Source organism: Micrasema longulum, unplaced genomic scaffold, assembly GCF_059751315.1.
Source record: "Micrasema longulum isolate JH-2025_06_02 unplaced genomic scaffold, ASM5975131v1 h1tg000576l, whole genome shotgun sequence".
In the NCBI taxonomy this organism is placed as follows: domain Eukaryota; kingdom Metazoa; phylum Arthropoda; class Insecta; order Trichoptera; family Brachycentridae; genus Micrasema; species Micrasema longulum.
The window spans coordinates 511,310-526,666 of NW_028277772.1; the positions used below are offsets into that span (position 1 = coordinate 511,310).

Sequence of the window (15,357 nt, forward strand, 5' to 3'; positions counted from 1 at the left end):
ACCGTACTAAGGTTGAAACATTTTATCAAAGAGTTCTACCAATATATGGGAAAACTACCTTTTAAGCCTGCCAGGTATTCAGAGTGATTTTTATTCCTAATAACGTTAATAATTTACATAGATATCGTATTTGTATATTTTTAATACAATTTTTTATTAATTGTTTATTGTAAATAAAAGCGAAAATTCTTTTGATAATGAACTTCGTAATATTTTTTCATTGTAAAAAATATGAAAAACCCTAATGGGTTGGGATGTAGGTATATCTCCACTCGTTTGCGAGTGATTTTGGCTCATAGAAACAAGAATAAGAAATTTAAAGAATATACGCTTCAGTAAACGACAAAAAAAATATCTACGAAAAAATATAATATAATATGTGAGGTAGTTAAAATCAGTATGGAAGAGTTATGTGACAATAAAATATTATTACCGTCTAAATTAAACGTAAACATAACGTGACATTTTGGGCCAAAAGTAAAAAGGAACATTCAATTAGACTTATTATTTAAATTTGGCCAATAATATTAAACAAATTAAAATATTTTTATTATTTGTCCTTAAGAATTTAGTCAGAAGTAAATAAGTATCACTGTGCTAATAATACTGTGCAAAAAAGACAAAGGTCATCGGACTGGTTATGCCTGGCTAAAAAGGTTTCGTAATCCCATTTTGCGCAAACCAAAGCTGAACCCATTAAATATTGTTATTTTAAAGAAGGAGTATGAGAAATAAAAAGATGGTAGATAAAACTATTCGCTTTAAGAGTTTTTGGATGGTCTTAGCTCCTATAAAAAACGATTTGACAAAAAGTTTTAAACGATAGGGAACATCCAATGGTGAATATTTATTTATTTGTCAATTTATTGTAGTCTGCATTACTTTACGGGCTGTTTAACCCATCACGTAATACAGACTGTAAACCTAAGTTAGAAGTTGATGAATAGAATGCAGATAGCTGCTAAGCTGCCGATATGTACAGAAAAAAAATCCATATTATCCACAGAAGCTGTGTTAAGCAAGCCCCATTTCTGGGTGAATTCTAATTTGCATTTGTACGGCTGCTGCGTGTGTGAAACAGTGCATGAGATCTCGTTCAAGTATAATTATTGGGAACATACAAACTGATCTTTTTCAATAGGTGCGAAGGTTTTCACGGTCACTGTTATCAATATGTTTCTTTTTTGGGTGATACCGCGTGTGTTGGATATGTTCCGACGTTTCAGTCAACTTAGTTTACCCTAAAGATGGCTCCTGCAATGGTCCCAAAAAGAAACATATTGATCTTTTTCAGTATAATTGGATTATTTACACTTTTTGTTTACGAAATGTTTCCCAATTGACAACGAGATTCGAGGGTGTTGTAATCCAGCATCCCTCCTAGAAAAAATGATGGGTACAAGAATGGATAATTATTATTTTCTTTAAGATATAGGTATCGCAAAAATCGCTTTCGAACCTTCTCTATTTCAAGGATGTGGTTTGATTCAGAAGGGTACCAAGTTATGGAACAGCATTCTAGTATGCTGCGGATTAGCGTATCATTCAATGTGCGAATTGCAATAGTATTATTGAAATTTCGTTAGTTTCAAAGTACAAACCCAAGCATCTTACTAGATTCATCTAAAACACTAGTAATATGAGACTTAAACGCAAAATTTGCTTCAAAAATAATAACAAGATCTTTAATTTGCTAATTGCGTGGTAAAAGAAATATTTTACCTGTCGAAAAAATACACAAATTAATTAAAAAAAATATTTAAAAAAACCGTTTATTTTTTCCACTGTTAAATTATTTAAAAAAATAAGGTTTTAGATATAAAATTGTTATGTAAAAAAATTTTGTTTGATTCAAATACATAAAGACAAAATAAATAGTAGTGTTTCTAGGTCACAAAACGTAAGTACGCGACCTAGAACAGGTGGTAATATCTCAATTCCCAAATTAAAAATAACTACAGCACAACATCATTATACTTACAGAGGAATATTTTTCTTTAATGAAATGAACAAAGATAGTAAAAAGTACAGTCAGGAATACAATATATTTAAGAAAGAAGTGAAACGTTTGATTTAAAATTCTTCTTTGTGTAGCGCTGATTAAAAACACCGTTTTTTTTTTTTTTTTGTAATTTATATACGTTTTCCTAAAAATATTGAAAGTTAAAAATAAAATAAACAAACTACTGTAAGATGTCAATCCCCATTATGTACACAATAATTGTTTTTTTAAATTTTACGTAATGGGAAACGTTAACGTAAATATATGTATTTAATTAGTGTAAAAATTGTATTTAGTAGTAATATTGTATTTATATTTGTTATCTGAATAAATTAAATATAAAAAACTTCAATATTCATATTGTAAGGAAATAGATATTTACAGTTTATAAAAAAATCATCACTCTAGTGCCATACTTCAGAGAGAAAATACGGAATACGTACAAACGTAAACGAATAAAGAAAAATCAGACCGTGTATCCTATACTCTTCGTATTATTATGTTCAAGAAATATATTTTTTATTATAATTTCGAGTAGCTGACTGTGATTTAAATATGTTTTCAGATAGTACCTCCAGATGGAGGATGGGGCTGGGTGGTTGTGGGTGCCTCGTTTTTCTGCAACTTGCTGGTAGACGGCATCGTGTATTCTTGTGGGTTGCTCCAAGGACCAATCATGGCCACTTTCTTGGTAAGACATTATCACAGAAACTCTCGTAAGTTTAACAATAAAAAAATATAGATATTAATACATTTTTTTACATTTATTTTGATTCTCCCATTCATATATAATTTAAACATTTAAATCATTTTGTGTTGTTACGATTTCAAACGATTACTTTTTCTTCATGTTTTTTTTTGTGAAACTTTTATTTAAAGCTGGCGGATTACATGCTGGTTATATTCCAAATTGAATATATTATGCCCTGTATTTAATGTATTTTAATTATTATTTTACTTCACGGCTTAACAAACTTACTTATTGATCTTATTTCTTAACTCTCTTGACTCATGTATATTAGTTAGAACAACGGTATGGTAATTAGAATTCAGACATTTGATATTGATTTCTTAAGGATTTAGGTAAGGATTAGCAGGTAAATTTACCGTAGTATTTATTATCTTAGAGCTTTTCCTGCATTACATTACGGATTAAGACTACCGTACATTCACGGAGACTGGACCGCTGTGCACGTGCAAACCACGAGCTCACTGCGTGATATCGCATGATTGGCCCATTTCACACCACAGCAAAAATCCACACGGCATGATAAAATACAATTCAGTGGATCGATATTTATTGTTTTACAAATATTTATTTATTTAATGCCCGGAAAACGCAATAACCAGTACACCATGAGACCGACTAATCTCCAGTCAATTTCCTTTTGCAGGATTTTTACCTGAGTACTCGCTGAATTTAAATAATGATTTTGATTAAATTATCATTAAAATCTCGTTTGTTAAGTTTGACTATATTATTTGAATCGGGTTGTGGTCCCGTGGCTAGTGTTGCGGACTCACGGATCAGAGGTCCAAGGTTCGAACCCCAATCTACCGCAACTTGGATTCCATTTTCTGATATTGTGTTAATTACAACTCGTTGAAAATGGTCACCAAAATGGAAATATTTGGGTAAATTATAAGAACGTTAACCTTTCCCTTACTGTCCTAAAAACTTCCACGCGTTACAGTGCTGTGTAGTCACTACACATGCAAAAAATGAGAGATTTTAAATCGTAAAAGTTTAATATTCATCGGCAATTACTTAAATTATTTATAGTTAATGTCAGAAGTGATGGTATTTTTAATCATAATGCAACAAAAAAAAAAAAAAAAACATCAATTCATGCTCTCAGTGCGTGCAAAAGAACTGCCCCCAACGAAAGCTGAGCAGCTTCTAATACTAACACAGCTAACGGGCGTCTGGGAGAAGAACAAAAAACTTTGCTGTACGCGCGTGTGACGCATAAAAATTATCTCTCGCTTCCAAATATACCCGTATTATCGATAGTGAGACGTAAATAGTGTGCGAGATAATTATATATAGGATTTCTCTTTTACTACGAACGCAACATGTGATACATTGTATTAGTGATGTCTCGGAATTTTTTGGAATGAATAAAATTTAAAAAAATTAAATATCACAAAAAGCAAATGGTTGCTTATTTCTGCAAGGGTGAAACGAGGACGGGGGAAGGGAGGTAGTCTGATTCTGCACCGCGCTCCCCTCACTTCTCCCCTGCAGAAGTAAGCAAAAATTTGTTTTTTTTAATATTTTATTTTGAAAAATTTTCTGTGTTCTAAATATTTTTTTAAATATGCTAATATGTCTTCTTGCCGATACTGATTATTATGGTTTCGGATGTGACATGGTTTAAAGATCACCTGTATAATATATATATTTTTTAAAATAATGTTTTAACCGAGGCGTTTTTATTGATATTTTTATTAAAATCATTAACTACCAGTATATAGTATTAAATAAAATAAAAAAACACTTTTTTAAAAATATTATCACTTTTAAACACGTAAAAACGAATCTAATAAATGTCAATCCACTTTAATTTTACCGTGCGGTTTAGATTAAGAAAATATGTGTGAAATAGGCTATTCTCCGTCGGATATCACGCGGCTGGTTGGCTGGTTTATTTCTTCTTCTTCGTTTTTTAATGGCCTTTCACCTCTCAACTCGGGTTCTGGCCATGGTTGGTTTATTTGAAAATTCTTGTAATAATGAACCAACTTTAGATAATTTCATTGATCGCATCGATAGCATTGCGCTGTCAGTTGATTATTTAAAAATTCGTGAAGCTACATGACGAAAAAACACTATATTGTGGTTAACTAATGATTAAAATCCTAATATTGTTTGCTTCTAGGTGTCTGAGGCGCAGGTGGCATTCGTGAGTTCCTTACTATCAGGATTTTATCTGTTGGCTGGACCCTTTGTGAGTGCTCTTGCCAACCGGTACGGCTTCAGGATGGTGACAATGCTCGGATCCATGGTGACCGCTGCAGCATTTGGCTTGTCTTATTTCGCAACTTCTATAGAATATCTCTACATTATTTTTGGAGTTGTTGGAGGTAAATATGAAGTTCGTAAAGACCTTAATTTCCTTTTGAGAAGAAAATATGAAAGTCTAGGCATTAACATGGCTTATGACATGTCATTGGCTGGTTTAAGTGGCTACTTTAAACACTGTGTAACATTCACCATTCTGCCTATGTTCAAACGTCCAAATTTCCTCAACTCTTCCATCTGTTGGCTTTTGTGAAGTAAAAGAGCTTAAACCTTGATCATGTGGGTGAGATTCATCCGGCTGAACCAATTCACCTACTACGCAACGCCTGAAAACAATTTTAATTTTTTTTATATTTCTTCTTTTACCAGTTTGTTAATTTAAAAATGTTTTGAGTATGTCCAAATGCTTGCAGACTGGCTGGATTTTCTCCCTAGGGAGTTGTTCATAATTAAATTTGTTGCAACATAGACAGAAAACCTTTTTGAGAAGGGAATACGGGAGTCTAGGCATTTACAGGGCTTATGACCACTTAAACGCTGTGTAACATTCACCATTCTGCCTATGTTTGAACAACCCCATTTCCTCAACTCTTCCAACTGTTGACTTTTATGCAGTAAAAGAGCTGAAACCTTTATCAGTCAGTCTGCAAGCATTTGGACATACTCAAAACATTGTTGAATACTACCTGGTAAAAGAAGAAGTATAAAAAATTGGAAAATTGTTTTCAGGCGTTGCCTAGTAGGTGAATTGGTTCAGCCGGATGAATCTCACCCAGATGATAAAGGTTTCAGCTCTTTTACTGTACAAATGTTTACAGATGGAAGAGTTGTGGAAACGTGGATGTTTAAACATAGGCAGAATGGTGAATGTTACACAGTGTGTAAAATGGCCACTTAAACCAGCTAATTAAAGGTCATAAGCCTAGACTCCCATATTTCCTTCTCAGAAATGTTTTCCCTCTCTGTTCCAACAAATTTAATTATGAACAACTCCCTAAGGAGAAAATCCAGCTAGTCTGCAAGCATTCGGACATACTTAAAACATTGTTGCCTTAATTTTTCAATGACCTTTTAAGGTAGCTGAAACGAAAATTAGTAGTAAGTCGAATATTTTCAAATTATTTATTTAATTTTTTCTTGAAGATTAAAAATATTTTAAAACTAAAATTAGCTTTTCTGGTGAAAGTTTTATTTGTGAATTTGAATTATTTTTTAATGGCTGTTTTTTGTCTTTTTCAGGAATTGGATTGTCGATGATTTATATTCCGGCTGTAATTACGGTTGGGTTCTATTTTGAAAGATGGCGAGCTCTTGCCACAGGAATTTCCATGTGTGGATCGGGGGTGGGAACTTTTCTCTTTGCCCCCATCACTTCATGGCTGGTATCTCAATTTGGATGGAGAGGGACTATTCTAATACTTGCAGGTATACTTAACAATAGCCATACCTGTATCAAATTATTTTAAAATCATTAAGATTTTTGTAACCATTTTATCTATTTTTCTTTTTTTTTACAGCTTTGATTCTTAACTGTATTTTGTTCGGAACAATGTTTAGACCATTAAAACCCACTAAAGTTTCACTGCCGAATTCTTCGACTGACGAAAACGTCAACAAAGACGCAAAAGAAGAAATGGAAAAACTAATGGAAGTAAAACGAAAAGGTTCCGGTTTTATGTTCCCAATAGAAATGCAAAACAAATCCACTCCTCATACGTGGATGGGAGTAGCTCCGAATCCAACATACCCGACTGCAGCTGAGATATTTAAAAAAAGTTTGACGGACCTTGAGATGAGAAGGTCTTCAGCTAACTCAGCTGTGATCAAATCTCACGTTCTAAACGGACACACTAAAACTACTAAGCTCCCAGACCCTGTGAATGAGAGAGACGAGACTGTAGATGATTCGTTGAATGAAAATCTTACCCCACTGATTAATGACAAAGTAACAGTGTTGATAAATGAAGACAGCAGTAATGGAGAAAGACGGCATACACTAACTGGGCGATTCCCTAAAGAGCACAATCGCAGCAGAAGAGGAACGCTTACGGGAGAAACTCAAGTATCCCGCCCTATGTACCGAGAAGATATATTCTTTGGCGGCAGCTTAAAGAAAATTCCACAGTACCAAAGCCACACATCCATTGGATATCACATGTCTGTTACTCATTTACCAACTGTAGAAGATGTAGCTGAAGAGGAGGAAGCAAAGTGCACCATCTGTCCAGAGGCAGTTAAGAGAACTCTAGTCACCATGTTGGACTTTAGTTTATTAAAATCTCCATCGTTTATGTTACTCGCTTTGAGTGGGTTCTTTTCCATGATGGGATTCTTTGCTCCTGTGGTTTACGTCACTAAGAGAGCAGTTGCCGGAGAAATGGCAGAAAGTTCAGCGGTGTGGCTTGTGAGTGTAATTGGTATTGCAAACACAGTAGGAAGGGTTTTGTGTGGAGTGTTGTCGTCATTTGAAGGAGTAAATGCCTTATGGATAAACAACTTGGCTATTACAATCGGAGGATTGGCAACGATGTTTAGCGGATTGAGTTACACTCCAGGCTTCCAATTTACGTACTGTATTATATTTGGATTGTCTATTGGTACGTATTCCATTTTTTCTTTAATTATTATACTCTGAAACTGCGAAAAATCAATAAATTAATAAAATAAATATCTACTTTCAGCTTGCTTTGCATCATTGAGATCTATTATCGTTGTTGAATTGATGGGTTTGGAAAAGCTTACAAATGCATTTGGTTTACTTATGATGTTCCAAGGAATTGCTGCGATTATGGGAGCACCAATTGCTGGTATGCTATGTGTTTGGTACCTTTGAAAAAAAAACATGTTTGTATATCATCGAAAAAATGAGCAAATATTAAGTTTCTTTTACTCTTCTCGAACTCTTTTGTTTGAACTACAGAATAACATGTGTGCTGACTATTTTATTGATTTGTACGATTTTTTTCAGGAGTATTCATGGACCTCACGGGAAGCTATGACGTATCATTTTACATTGCTGGAGGATTTTATACTTTTTCCGCATTCCTCTGTTATCCTCTCAGTCTCGTATCTAAATGGGAGAAGTCTCGAGCGTCTAAACAGGAAGGCAAAAAATCTAGAGTGGTGTGAACAGATTCATTTGTTAGATAGACATTACAAATAACTTGCAGAATGCAAATTCTGCAACAGTGATGACTGAAGGCAGACATTGTGCAACTCCAATAATAAATTATGTGTAAGAACCAAAACACTAAAGTAGCAACAATATCAAATAAATCAATAAAAAATCTGAAACGAACTCATAACCGATGCGGATTTTATGAATAAAAGAAATAGTCTCATTTGAAATAATAAAAATAAAAATTGACACTTAAGTTTGAGATTCAGTGGTTGATTTAACATACTATTTATATTGATTTCACTAATCCCAAAGAAAGGTGTCGACTTATAAATATTTCATTCCGGATTAAGATGCAGAAAAATGTGATTTATTAAGAATTAAGTCGATTCTATTCAAAGAGAGGATTCATAATAAAGTATACTGTCACATTAATCCTGTTATTTTTCCAAGTTGAGACACTTTTTCATTAGATTTGCATTACACTATCTAACCTAATTTTGCTTTTATTTAATGAAGTTCGTATTGTAATAGAATTAATGAAACAATCGTGTACCTCGAAACATATAATTGTACATTATAATAATGTACATTATACGTAAACCTACTCCTATAGTAAATAATTTTAAGAAAAGATAGTTGATGTATTGAAATAAAAATAAATTGAGAATGTTGTGATTCTGTATTGGTAAATATTTTTATGTAATTAAAGAAATGAAGACATGCCATTAAATTTATATAAAAAAAATCATATCAACAAAGTGCCACAGTAAATAAAATAATCAAATTATATTTACTATAAATGTTTACAAAATAACGTTAAAGTTATCGTTATTGCGTCCTTTTTTTAATAATGTAATCACACTAAAAAAAATCACAATATTTTCTATTCATTCTTAAACTACCGATAATTTTCATATTCTTAGTTGATTTTTACACACACCATGTAAATATTTAAAATATTCAGACTGTACTTAAAAAAATCTAAATATATAAAAGCAACACCAACGTTGGATTAAGTACATTTTTAAAGCAATATGTTGTATCTACAAAAAAGACAGTAAAAAATAAACCTTAATCACAGTTTTCTCCTAAGCACAGTATCGTATATAAAAATGCTCAATTCTGTTTTTTTATTGTTACATGTTGATAATTCATAAGACATATTTTAATATTTTTTTTGTTAAATAAAAGATATACATTAATAATTAAATTAAAATCAACGACAAGCATTTTTCTAATAAAATATTGTACAATTTTTAAGCATAAAAATATTACACTCTGAATATGTGGGTGCTTTTTTTACTTTACACATTTTTTTCAATTCTTAAACAAGCGAAACAGCAGATATTTTATTTAAATTTATTTCGTAATTTTAAAATAAATTATCAAAATGGTGCTGATTTTATTAAAAAATTGTTACAATTTCTTGAATAACATATCATTAATAATTAATGGATGTTGTAATTCTTCAAATATTATTTTTACACCTCGTGTACTTACGTAAAAAAACACCTTGGTTTGCATATAACGTAGTTTTTTTGTTTAAAACTATTAATGCTTATAATAGCTAAAACGTTTAAGTCTCTTTTATCATTTGTAAATTAAACATTTGATTATACTTTAACATTATTATTTGTTTTCTGAATACCTAAATCATTTGTAATGCTTTTTTACTCTAAGTAGGATACATTTAAGAAAACCGATGACACTAGTCAAGCCACTTATGCGAGCTTAGCTATTAATTTTATTTTTGAATAAATAAATGGCTTAGCCACAATTAAGTAATATTTACTAAAACGTATTTTTAGAATTAAAACAATCGCATATTATCTTTGACAGAACATATTTTACAAACAATGTAGATATTGAAGACGGTTTATTGAAATACAGGGAAAATATGTCGGGGAAGGTAATATGGAAGACTCGGCATTTACAAAGCCTATGATCTGTCATTGGCTGTTTTTAGTTATCATTTTTACACACTTAAATATTTTCAATTTTCTGAAGAAAAATAGTTGAAAATTCAAATGGGTGAGTTACACAGAGAAAATGCATCTAGACTTTCATATTTCCTTTTCAAAAATGTTTTCTTTCTGCTGAAATAAATGTCAAACTTGATGAATCCAGCCTTGTTAAGAAACATTTAGACACACTCAAAATACTGTTGATTTAAGTTTTAATCATTTGAGAGAATATACGAACTCCAGTAGTTATAAAACGTTTATTAATTATTTATGACTTAAATGTGTTTTCAATTTTACATATTCGCATTTCGGTAACATTCATGTTTGTTCAGGTAACAGAACTTTATTTAAATTAAATAAAAATAATGTATTTGTTGTAAATATGCTGTGTATGTATTTTATACTTTTCAGACAGTTAGGAATAAATTTGAAAAAAACAATAATTCGTATGACTGCCATTATAATTTTGAAAATATTTATTTTTCGAGATTTTTTATAATTATCAGTTTGACTGGTAAAAAGGTACAAAACCAATCACAGAAAATAAAGTTATTACTTTGTAAATTTTGAAAAAAAAAATTTTGTAAATTAAACACATATTCAGGCATAATACTACAAATTGAAACTTCTGATTAAGTGCATTCCAGAATGTGTAATATATATTATGAAACGTGAAAATCGTAGGTGCTTTTAGACTTACGTAAATATCGTTAAAATATTTTTTTTTTAAATCGACCGTTTTACATACGGTTTTTCTAAAAAAAGTTGAATAATAATAAAAAAAATTGATTTAATAGAATGCTTATTTGTATTAGTTTTTTTTGTGGTCTCCTATGCGTTATTTCAAAAATTAGAATAAAATCAGACAACTCTAATCATTAATATTATTACCTTATCATTTTCAGATCTTGAGTGACTTGTAATTAAGTGTCAAAAGGTTTATAAAATCATTCTAAGGCGTTAAATATTAAAATGTTTGTACATATAATACATATAAATAAGCTTAGATAAGTAAAATAAAATATACTTGTAATGTTATTTTTTAATAAACTGATAATTACTTAAATTTTGTTTTATTTATTTACTAGCTATTACGGATGGATGCGACGGAAGGCGAGAAAGTAATTCTAATATTTTTCTATACATAATTGAACGTAGTCATGCAGATTGCAGCCAGTTCACAATTTAAAAAAAAAGTGATATTGATGTTATCGGGTGCAGTAAGGTCAGTTCTATGTTTTGTTAAAAACAACCAGATAACCGTGATACAAAAAACTGTATTAATCACCTTCTGAAAATAGTGTCGATCACAAAATTGAATTTTTCAATTTGCAGAAAACATCCACAGTACTAGAAAGATCTTGCGGTACTTTAAAAATCATTGAAACTGGTTAAATACATAATTAGAATCTTGTTTTTAATGTGAAAGAAAAACGAACCTATTCATTGTTTATCATTTGTCAAAGTCAAAATCATTCCAACATGCGTAGATTTGATTGTTCACTCTTTTCACAGAGGTACTATTATCTCAGTTTTACTTTTCAATGGCTGGCTGCCTTCTGCATAACTACGTTACGTTAACGTTAACGGCAGCAAACAGACGTTATTATGGCTTGTTTCAACATCTTGGATCCAAATTGCTCTCTAGAAAACCTGAGACCATTATTTACAACCTCAGACCGGTCATTGCATATGGTGCCGAATGCTGGGTTAAGACCAAAAGATATGAAAACACGGTGTTAGTATTCGGAAGAAAAATGTGAAGGAAGATATTTGGTGCTGTCAACCAAAACGAAGTGTGGCGGAGACGGTTTAATTATGAATTAGAGGCACTGTATGGCGAACCCATAATTGCACAATTCATAAAAATAGGATTACAATGGTTGGACCATAGGAACAGAATGAAACATTTTTGATGAGGTAATATAAATGTAAAGGCATTTATTAGACTGGACTTACGACCTGTCAGAAGTTCGAAAATTTAAAAAGTGTTTACAGGCTTTGCTAGAAGGTGAAATAATTCAGCCAGCTGAATCTAATTTCAATTTTGAGTGAGATTAAATTATTTTACTTTAAAAAAGTTGAAAAATGGAAGAGTTATTAAATTTATAAAATTACTCTAATAAACATAGGCTATTGTGATACGAGTAAATACAGGTTTTGCTACCATTCGTGTATGCAAAATGGTCATGAGAGGTGAGGGGTGAATGACTATAATCGATTAAGGCCCTCCATATAATTTGTCGAACGTGTCGGACTCATGGTAAAAGGGGCAGTGAAAGTAGTAAAGTTAAATTGTAATGTACGAAATTGAAAATTTTAAAAGAGTAACTCGTTTATTGATTGCTTTTTGTGTGAGTGAAACCGATAGGAAGACCCACGGTCTTTAAAACGGTTTCGCGTATGTGGAGGAATGTACTTTCGCAGATGGAAGAGTTGAGGAAATATGTTGGCCTCGTGGTGTAATTTCGATTACCTACCATGCAAGAGGTCTCGGGTTCGATTCCCGACATGGTTGATACGAAATATTAATTGAAAACGGTGTTTATTCACATGAATATTTCGTAGACCCTGGACTGGTACCTGAGGCGTAAGACTCATCATCTTACCTTCGCGTAACAAAAATGATCAAGATGCACTCCAATTGATGTACCAATTTAGTGCCCTATGCACCATTCGGCGCAGAAAGGGAATTATGATGATAAACATACATAGAACGGTGAAACATAGTGTGTAAACAGCCACTTCATCACGCAACGACAGGTCATAATTCCTGTAAATGCCTAGACTTTCATATTTCATACTCAAAAAATAATTCCCTCTCTGCTGCAACAAACTTCTATAGAATCTCTCTACATTATTTTTGGAGTTGTTGGAGGTAAATATGAAGTTCGTAAAGACCTTAATTTCCCTTTGAGAAGAAAATATGAAAATCTAGGCATTAACATGGCTTATGACCTGTCATTGGATGGTTTAAGTGGTCACTTTACACACTGTGTAATATTTACCATTCTGACTATATTTAAACATCTATAATTCCTTTAATTCTTCCGTTTGTTGACGTTTGTCCTGTTATGGGTATACAGATCTGGTGGCTTCCAAAAAGAATTTCAAGGCTTTTAAAAAGTTTTGTAATCATTTTGGCGAATTGGTCATGTCCAATCAAATTAATCTCAGTGAGTGACGAATTCACTTCCCTCTTTTCTTTATCCAATAACGTATATATTATGTACTTCTGGATTACTTTTTTCCAGCACAAAGATGCTAAGGCTACCAGATTATAGAGAGCTCTTTCGGCGAATTGGTCATGTCCAATCAAATTAATCTCAGTGAGTGACGAATTCACTTCCCTCTTTTCTTTATCCAATAACGTATATATTATGTACTTCTGGATTACTTTTTTCCAGCACAAACATGTTAAGGCTACCAGATTATAGAGAGCTCTTTCGGGCAGCTTTTTTCGTTAAATAACGAGGAAATTTTCCGTGTATGTGGTCACCGCCAAGGAAACTTATGTCCTCAGATGCGGTGTGCGGTATGTGGTGGACAAGCTGTTGACGTTTGTAAAGTTGAATCCAGTCCTTGCCTACATAAAATTGGAGAAACTGAAAACAAAGTTGATAAATCCACCTGGTCCAAGAAGAAGAATATAAATTGAAAAATGTTTTCAGGCGTTGCCTAGTATGTGGGTGAAATAATTTAATAATATGAATATCACCCGCAACAATAAAGGTCTCAGCTCTTTAACTTCACAAACATGTTGATGTCTGTTGAGATGGAAGAATTGAAGGTAAATGTTACTTGGTAAATGTTACACAATGGTAAATGTTACACAGTGTGTAAAGTGGCCCCTTAATGACCCCTGTAGATGCCTAGATTTCTATATTTTCTTCTGTAAAATGTTCTTCATCTCTGTTAATAATAATGTTTGGATAATTTATAAAGCGCCATTTTTGTGAAAATCACCTCAAGGGCGCTGTACAATAAATAAATATCCCAACACGTCTTGCAGCTACAGAGCGCATGGACGGTTGGGATTCTAGTTCCTCGTCTCCAATTATGATAAATTACAATTATTATATATATGAGCTAGATAACAGAACGTCTTGCAGCTACAGAGCGCATAGACAGTAAGGAATCTAGCCCCTATTTACATTTTTAATTTTTTTTTTTTATTTGACAATGAAGTTTAGAGTGATATTTTAAAAACGAAATAAAAAGCAAATTTACAAAATTAGAAGTTAGATAACAACAAGTCTTGCAGCTACTGAGCACATGGACGGTTGAAATTCTAGACCCCATTTACTTAATTTAGATATTTGATAGTTGATAACATTTACATTTACATAATATGATAAAAATAATATGATAGCTATCATCACAAAAAGTCTTGCAGCTTCAAAACGTATCGACAAATGGAATTTCAACAACATAAGAATGATTTACGAAAGTTAATAATAAAACATAATTTTAAATATCGCAATAATAATACATTGAGTAAAGAACTAGTAAGTATGGCAATTAAGTGAACATGTAACAGCACAAAAAGTAAAATATAAAAAACTAAACAAAGATAGCATTCCTTAGCTTATTATTAAGGTTAACAAGACAATAGACGATACTCAAACTCAAACTTGTACCTGTTTTATTTTGGTATGCAGTAAACAGGATATATTGTCTTTTTCCTAGTAAATAACTGTAAAAACACTTGGTTCACATTTGGCTGTTCCCTGGAAGATGATAGTAGAAACGCATCTGTGTGCGTAGTGTAGAGTGTAGGTACCAAGAAATCTATCCGCTTCATTTTAATTTTGTTTGTTATTACTATACGCAAGTTTCCCGCTTAAAATTTCTGATTATTATTATTTTACTTTGATTAAGATGTCAGATAAACTTGTGTATTACTTTTGATATTCGAGTAATTTTACTGTTGTATTAACTGTTGTATTATGTTAATATTAATAGCCCCCTAGAGGGTTGAATCCAGTCCTTGTCTACAAAAGTTTGCACAGACTCAAAACTTTGTTCAATTTTAAAATGTTGCCAAAGTTAAACTCACGCGTTTTATTTATAAGAGAGATGAAAGTAGTGTTTCTTATCCCATCTATTCCTCGGAAAATCTCGTGAATTTCCGTGGAAACGAGCGTATCACACGAAGGTTCTGAGCGCATGCGCACTCTCTCCCTTTATTGATCCAATTTTCACCCAGCGGCTGGAATCGATGGGGAAACTCCGAGTGCTGAAC

At 32.1% G+C, this 15,357-nt stretch overlaps 1 protein-coding gene across 1 annotated transcript in view; it reads left to right on the forward strand.

Moving 5' to 3' along the window:
* The window catches only part of LOC148280483 (monocarboxylate transporter 14), a 90,216-nt gene extending 79,038 nt beyond the window's left edge, over positions 1–11,178 (forward strand). The window contains exons 3-8 of the mRNA XM_088228320.1: positions 2,568–2,693; positions 4,885–5,089; positions 6,267–6,452; positions 6,545–7,624; positions 7,709–7,834; positions 7,996–11,178. Coding sequence (XP_088084446.1) covers positions 2,568–2,693; positions 4,885–5,089; positions 6,267–6,452; positions 6,545–7,624; positions 7,709–7,834; positions 7,996–8,156 — 1,884 coding nt within the window. The 3' untranslated portion in view covers positions 8,157–11,178. The remainder of the gene's footprint in view (positions 1–2,567; positions 2,694–4,884; positions 5,090–6,266; positions 6,453–6,544; positions 7,625–7,708; positions 7,835–7,995) is intronic.
* The last annotated feature ends 4,179 nt before the right edge of the window (positions 11,179–15,357 follow it).